Source organism: Limulus polyphemus, unplaced genomic scaffold, assembly GCF_000517525.1.
Source record: "Limulus polyphemus unplaced genomic scaffold, Limulus_polyphemus-2.1.2 Scaffold1090, whole genome shotgun sequence".
NCBI lineage: Eukaryota > Metazoa > Arthropoda > Merostomata > Xiphosura > Limulidae > Limulus > Limulus polyphemus.
The window spans coordinates 181,879-190,266 of record NW_013666700.1 but is presented as its reverse complement, the minus strand read 5'-3'; the positions used below and the strand labels follow the sequence as shown (position 1 = coordinate 190,266).

At 30.2% G+C, this 8,388-nt stretch overlaps 1 protein-coding gene across 3 annotated transcripts in view; it reads right to left on the bottom strand.

Annotated features, from left to right (window-relative positions):
* LOC106462088 (E3 ubiquitin-protein ligase UBR4-like) overlaps positions 1-8,388 on the bottom strand; it is a 115,009-nt gene that overhangs the window by 46,140 nt on the left and 60,481 nt on the right. For 2 of the 3 annotated variants that reach the window (XM_022389219.1, XM_013921970.1), the window contains exons 39-45: positions 7,288-7,417; positions 6,108-6,178; positions 5,507-5,654; positions 5,041-5,280; positions 4,152-4,181; positions 1,616-1,786; positions 293-475 (exon numbers count right to left, since the gene is read on the bottom strand). In XM_022389219.1, the coding sequence (XP_022244927.1) occupies positions 293-475; positions 1,616-1,786; positions 4,152-4,181; positions 5,041-5,280; positions 5,507-5,654; positions 6,108-6,178; positions 7,288-7,417 (973 nt within the window). The remainder of the gene's footprint in view (positions 1-292; positions 476-1,615; positions 1,787-4,151; positions 4,182-5,040; positions 5,281-5,506; positions 5,655-6,107; positions 6,179-7,287; positions 7,418-8,388) is intronic. The other variant, XM_022389220.1, reaches the window with a different exon arrangement.

Below are 8,388 nucleotides of genomic sequence, written 5' to 3'. Positions count from 1 at the left end.
ATTTTAGAAGAAAAGCATCAAAAACCATTTACCATCAATAATTATATATATTTATACAACTATATTCCTCCTTAAAATACAAACAACTTAAAACCATTCAGCATGATGGTAGCCTACAATTATTTTTTTGTAACTTATAGTTTCTCTTCATCACATACAACTTAGGTGTAAGGGAAAGAAAAATAGAACAGGTGTATTTGTTTGTTAATATGTATTACCTGACTGTTATGCTCTTCATCTTAAACTCAATGAGCAAGAAATAGAAATAGTAATCATACAAGTTTAGACTCACTTTTCCCTTTTCAAGGCTCACAGCTAGATGCTGCCTTTTTCCCAGTGGAGAAGCTAGACAACACATGGCTACTCTGTGGATCATGTGGCCATTAATGAGCTGTCTGATCGTCTGACCTTGATCTCCTGAATAATTCATGCGAACATTTTCAAAGGCTCCCTCTTGAGAACCTAAGGTTTGTACCTGTTATTTAAAACATAAAAAAGCTGATCATATTCTTAATAAAGACTCTTTTACAAATGCTAACCTTATATGCTAAAATTGCAAGTGGTTCATTGTAGAGGCTAAAATGTGTTGAAAGAAATATATATTATTACTTTACACCAACCTGAAGTTTGATTTTAAAGCTAAGGCTAAAACTAAAGTTTTTATATACTCCAATTTTACATACAGGTAATGAAAAACTCTTATTTCAAGTATTTTTAATCAAAATCTAACCCCAGTTTCTAATATTCTACTATAGATTCAGAAAACCTGCATTTCTCTCAGTTTCTTAATGGAAAAAATGTTTAGTAAAATACTTTTTTAACACACTTTTCCAAGTTAGATGATTTGAGAGAACACCAGTAACCATGGGCAAGGTTAAAGCTAAAGACATGAATAAAGTTTTAATGAGGTGAATTAGACTTTACAAGGAACTTGACAAATCAAAAACCTCAATAATGCTTTATTCAAAGTGTTGGTTTGATATTCAAGCTAAATGAATGAAAGACATTTGGAAGGCCTTACTTTAAAGTGCTGGTTTAAATTCAAAAGAAATGAAAGACATTAGGAAAGCCTTTATTTATTTGTAGATGAGTACTTCAATAATAAAGAAAAAAAGTTTTTATTTCAAAAGCAACAGTATAAATGAGCTGTTTTAACAATGTCATGTTTTGGAAATCCTTTAGGTCATAGTATCAAATAAAGTTGAATTTTGATTACTAAAACTACTGAAATTACAATAGTAGGTTTAAAATCTGGATAAAAAACAAACAATGGATCTAGCTTCTTATTTTACAATATACTGAATTGCACAAACTATTATAATTAATTCCCTTTATTCCACAAAACTTTCACTTGATATTAATTGAAGACGCCCATCTCTAACTATTATGTAGATATTATAAAATAGTTATCTTACTGTCAAAACCTTACTATTAACACGGGCTTGTTACGAATGAAATCACAACTTCCCTTATAAAATAATGTAATTAAATCAAAACTCATAAAATATTCAATCAGTTGAAACTATGTAGTTTCTATTAAATAAGTAGATAATACTTTTACTTAAATAAATTAATAAAAAAATATTGTATTTGAGAGATTAAATTAAATACAAACCATTAACTGGTCTGTATGTTCCAAAGCCTTGTCTTGTGTGTGTAGCTCATGAAGAGCCCTCATAGCTCGGGTAGAACTACCAATGGGAGAGTTCCGCTGACACGACTTCACAACAGCAGGAAGGAGATACTGCAACAGGCTTAGGATTATGCCAGGCAAGCCAGTTGATCCCTTTAGAATAAAGTAATATGTATGTATGTATTAAATCAAATAAACTTTCAATTTTTTGTTTTCATGAAAGGAATTATACTTTCGTGTAAAAGATATCTGTACATTAGGCTCCTGCTATTCCACAATAACTAATATTTAAATTTTGTTTACATTAAGTAAACTATTCATCTTGAACATTTTAAACATCAATATTGAATATTTTTCCTGCACAAAAAAACAAAACAAAAAAGAAGAAGCAGTAAATGAAAAAAACTGATCATATTATTAACAGTCTTTTCTGCAGATGGTAACTTAAAGGCTAAAATTAAAAGTAATTTGTTATACATGGAGAAGAAAAAAAAAAGTAGTAGTAGCAGTAGTAGTACAATCTGGTTGCAGTTATCACAAGTTATCAAAAATGAGTACTTATTTATTTTCACTACATTAAATATACATTTTTCCCTCTGAAATAAATCATTAAACACCAAGACTAAATACAAAAAGTGACTGGGGAGTACGTAGCACACAAGCACATGGTAAAAGAATGAAAAGAATTAAAGACAACCAACCCAGAAAGGCAAGTCTTATTTACTTTGCAAAAGCAATTAAATGAAGAAAGATAGATGAAAAATATGTTTAGCTTTAAGTGGTATGAACACTTTTTAGAGTGAAAATTATTGAAAAAGGTGGACAAAAAAAATAAGATGCTTTAAATAAATATTTAAAAACAAGTCTATACTTTTCACCAAGTTTTTTAATAGACCTATGGAACAACAAAACTATCATTATATAAATTACATGTAATATCTTCGAAATTTAAACAATATAGTATAAGTACAAAAACTAAAATGAAAGTGGCTAGGTTGTCACAAAATAAAGCATACAGAGGTGGAAAAAACAAACAAATTATTATTCCTCATTATTCTGACAATCCTGAAGTTGAAGGAACTATAACAAGTGTCATTGTATATACATTTGACTTGTTTTAATATATTATTTTAAAACTAGTGGACTTTGTGTTGTTTATTTATTGTTGATATTTATTACCAACAAGTCACAAACACCTACTGTAAATAATCCAGCCCATACAGAAAAACCTGACATGTAGTAAGATGCAAAGGTTTAAATACGATTTTACATCAGTTTTTAACTTGCTAAATAAACTATTAATTTCATTAGAATTTCTGGTACAAAAGGGAATGATACAAATTTGTCATGTTTTTTTTTTGTTACAGGTATGTTTTCTTTGATAAGAGAAAGACTTGAATCAGCATGAAAAATTATGCTTTTGAAGTTTAGTAAAAGCTCTATCTTCGATATTAGGGTTACAACCTCTAGACAGTGCTACAATAACTAGTTCAGTTTGCAAGTGTTCTTTGTAGCACAGTTTACAAGAGAAAAGTAGCTGGGATGTCAACAGGAAAAAATAAACTGAAATACCCAAGGAATGGGCTACAAGTGTGTAGTGCGAGTAAATCCGGCTGGATGTGGGGGACACTGCAGACCTTCCAATATATTTTGAAAGTTAGATGCTCTCAGAGTGATTCTGAATATATCTGGGGCATAAAATAAATATTTTCACGTGCACTATATCCTGTGAAAAAAATCCATTGTTTCTCCTCAGTAAAGGAGTTATCTATTCTGGTTTGTCACCCACGAACAATAAATAGGCAATTATCATATTCACTATATAACCCTATTATTGCCCACACAAAACAAGCCATGTTCCTGTTTAAACATGTACTCAACATAAACTAATTTTCATTATACTGAAAAGACAGCAAAAAAAACCAAATTGACTCACAGAAGGTTAATAAGCAATGAAACAAAGCTAGTAAAAGTTACAACTAAGTGAAATCTTTTGATACTTGAATCCATCAGTACTTGTTGAAACTCCATAATTCGGAACTGAATAAAAAACAAAGACCACTGTATGTTTCATAAAAACTTCATTTATTCATGACTATGGCTTTGTCAGTAAAGGTGATGCCTTTATTTTCATAGCAGTACTTACCCAAAAATTCCCATAATCACTCCAATGAGTGAAACAAATGAAAGATATGCAAAAAAAACAACAAAAAGCTTGAAGATGAGTGGCAAGTTCATACATATTGCAGAGTTCAATAACGCTCAACTTTACTAAAATAACAGCCACGAGAGTAGCATGATAAAGATCTATGAAAACATAGGACAACTAGCACAATGTTCAAATAATTTCTACATGGTGCCTTCTAAGCCTATAATGATAGGTCAAAATATTAAAATGTTTTTTTTTTGAAAGACATTTCCCTCCAGATAACTAAAATATATTTTTTTCTATGACATTATGAAAAAAAAAAGCTACCAAATTCAGAATTTTTCTTTTGTGAAAATAAATTATGCTTACCATGTGACTAATAAGGGCATCTCTAAAACTCTGTAAAAAAAACAAAAAGAAAACAAAAAATGATGAGAAGCAATTCACAATATTGATTTTTCAATGTTTTGGAATTAGTTCCCTTCATTAAACATGAGATTATTTTAGTTTATTTAGATTAGAACACAAGATACTAGAGTACCATTACTAAACCCTTCAACACAATTGTTGATGGCTTAGTGTTTGAAAAACACAAACTTGACATTTTTGTTCAAGTAATTGGCTTTTCTTACTTTGAAGGCTGCTCTGTCTTGTGCATTAACTTGTTTATTGTACAGTAAGCCACACCCAATTGTGGACTACTAATTATATGGTATGATGCTTAAATATTTAATATCACTTCAGTACATTTACAAGTACAATAAAACATTTTTTAGATTTTATAAAGACAAGTAGGGATCAATGTGTACACACACACACACATATGTAACCTAACTTTCTATACTACTACAGCTAGCTAAGTTACATGTATATCGGTCTACGTATATACTAGTATCCTTTTTGGTACAAGAAAGGAATCATTGAGACCCCAGATGGAAGAGTTCTGTGAAAAAAACAGAGCAATAAGATTCGTAATTTTTGTGTATGCTTGTCTGAAAAAAAACAACAAAAAAAACTTAATTACTTGGATGAAAATTTGTTAAAACAGTGAAATTTTAATTCCCTCCATAAACACATATATAGCGATTTAGTTATACATACAATAAGCTTTAGTTTTGCTCAGCCATTACTGTGAATTGTCATTGTTAATATTCCAATGTTTTAAAGGTGGTTTTAAACAGGCAATTTTTATGGCCACCATTTTGTTTCATCATGATCCCTACTATTAAGTACTACCATATTTAATGATACACTGTACCTCCAGAAGTTTGGCTAATGCTTGTTTGTGCTTCAAAGCTTCGTCAAAAGACTTTTTCCCATCCCCTCCATTCAAGCTACTTCCACCTCTATCAAGATTGGATGATCCTGGAGTGGGTGATGACTGTCGACGACGTAAAGAACTTGGAAGAATTGTTTCAGACGAAAAGGGGAAAGCTGAAGTAACTGAAGCTGATGTCCCACTTTCAGGCCCTGGTAGGGCACTTCGTTTAACCAAAGCCTAAAACAATACAAAATACTTACATTTTATGCTTTTTACTATTTACAAATTTGCACAAATGTTTGTGCAAACCAAAATATAGAACAAAAACAAACATAACTTACAGCATATTACATCACACACACACACTATCACTTGTTATCACAAGAGCTAGAAGGCCAAGATGATAAGTACACCTTTTCTTATAAAAGCATGCAACTCTATACTATACATGGTCAGTTTTTACCTGACAAGTTCCATCTTCCTTAGCTCCACAATCACAGAAAAAAGATCCAAACTTGGCATAGGTGACATCATGGTCCTTGTGGCACACTTTTGCACACACAGTACACACTCCTACTCCATCTATCATCTTACAAGTGTGACAATGATACCTGGCATGACAATACGATAAAATGAGAAACTAAAAGACAAGAGTCATTGTGCAAGTTTTCTTTTTAGCTTATGAGAAAGAGGAAAACAAAAAGAAGAAAAAGTAGGACTCTGCAAAGCATCGAGATTTGATCCGCTAGCTAGGGCTCCGATTCAATGTTTTCAAATCTACATCACTTCAAGTAAACTTTAGAGGTTAGCTTTGAATTCAGTTTATATACCAGCACCTATTTCTTTGTAAGAACACTTTTGTACCATTCTTCTTCCAGATGTTTAAGTACATTATATGTTTTGTTCTCAGAAAGATTTACTTTTATACTCCTTACTAATTGTGTGTACAAACACTCTACATAATTAAAGAAACCATTTTCTATTTGACTTAAAATTTAATTCAGCCCTATATACTCTATAATCTATATGTGCACAGCCAAATCGAAGAAGGAACTCGAACTTACCAGTGCTGATTCATGAACTCCTTTTGGGTCATTGTGAAAGTACACAGTTTGTTACAAATGGAATCTTCATCCTAAAATTACATATAACAAAATTTAATTTTCTTATCATCTTATCCCATTTATTCAACTGTTTATTCTAAGCAAGGTTGTTGTTGTGTTTGGTTTCTTTTTACATTGATCTCTAATGATGAATGAATGCAACTCACATGCTGATATATTGATGTTATTTAGGTTTAGTAAGTAATAAATGGTATAATGAAGAAATTATGGCAATACACTATTCAAAGTATAAATTTACAGAAAAAATACAACACATGCTTACCTAGCACATATTCTTTTCTATGAAGAGCATTGTTACCCTAATTTTTCACTTTATCACTTAGTAATGAATATAAAAAAAAAAAAAGATTCAAACGTGTCACTAAACTATGAAAAGTCTACATATATTTTAACTGCTGTACACCAGATTTAAACTTAAGGTGTTGAAGCTGTTTTTTTTCATGAGTGTAAATTTGCAACTTGTGAAAAATATGAAACAAGTAAATTACAGTTTTAGAAACATGTGCAAAGGCTACCTACACTAGCTGTCCTTAGTTTTGTATTCACAGACTAAAAGAAATGCAATGCACTCTTGATCTACTTTAAAAAAAATAGTGGGATTTAACCATTACTTTTATAAACACATCTATGGGCCTAAGTGTGCAGCAATGAGAAGCAAACCCAAAACACTGGTTTCAAAGCCTGCTCCTCTAACTGCTCTTAGCCACACCTGGTTCCACAAATAATTGATATAAGGAGAGAAACAACAAAAAATAAAAAGTTAAGAGCAGTTTCATACAAATATAGTAAATGAATACAATGTCAGTTTTATGTTGTCAGTAATTAGCATTTGGTAATACTCTCTATTTATGCCAAAATGTAAATATATTTGATCTACTTCTGACTAAAAATCTTTAACATTATGATCTCAAAACAAAACTACATGAACAAAAAAAAAAAGATGCATTTTTCTTTTCATGATTTATATTCAAAAATATATATTTACTTAAAAAAAGCTACTTTCACAAAGTACAAACAAATCATTATCTTGTACATAATTGAATGCAATAGAAATATACACCCCTTCCTTTTTTTTTTCAGTTAACTAAAATGTAAAAAACACAAAAAAACAAGATCTTACTGAATCCTCTCCAGCTGATTCATCTTCATCTGGACCAATTTCTTCAGCCCAATCAGAGTCTATCTCAGGATGATGGAATTCTCCATCACATGGGGGTGAAGTTGCTCCACTTCTGCTGGATACTGATCCTCTGTGAAAAAAGAAAAATATATACGATTATTGTATAAACCTCGTTATGTAATGGACATTTGTCTATACCGTTAACTGGCTTCAAAAATTCACACACACACATTTTAAAAACAGACTAAAAACACTTCATGCATCATAATTGAACACTTCACTTGTTCAATTTATAATAGACATGTCATAAAACAATTGTATTGTAATTCATAATGTAAAATAATATAATGATTCATTTTTTGAGCAATATAATTCATCAGTTAGAAAGGGTAATATTTAGCCAAATAAACATTTTTATTGTGGAGCATATTAAGTGATAAGTATATAAAATAATGAAAATTATGGTTTGTGAAAAATTGTACTTCACATAATATGATATACTTAAAATAGGTTGTTTTCTACATAAGTAGAAACCAGTGTAAACATATGTGCATAAATTTTAAGAATTTGGGTGTAAGACAATGAAATTTTGGAGACATACAATTCTATCAATTCTGCATTAATGACTATTATCAAGTATTTTATGTTTCAATAAATAAATAAAAGCCAAAAATCAAGCAACTGCAAGAGACTACAAGTTTGAATATTAATGTCATCATCTGTAGTTAAATATATTCCAAAATATCTTTTGTAACCATGGTAACCTCTTCTTACTCCACCAGCACTTACATATCCCGTATTTTTTGGAATATAAGATCCACCCTTATTTTGAAGACAAAGTTTTGGGGAAAAAAAAAAGCTATAGTCACATTTGAAAGATTTTTACTGAACAAAAATCCAATTTGATACTTTAAAAATTAGTATATATTGTTCTAAACATAAAAGAGCTCAAAACATCAAAAATAAGAAAATACCGTAAATCAAAAAAGGTTTACTGTTATTTAGTTTGGTTCAAAACCTACAAAATCTTCATTGCTTTCACTGTAATATATCTTTTTATTATTTAGGGAGCTATACAAATAGTTATGTTTTTTAAAGAAA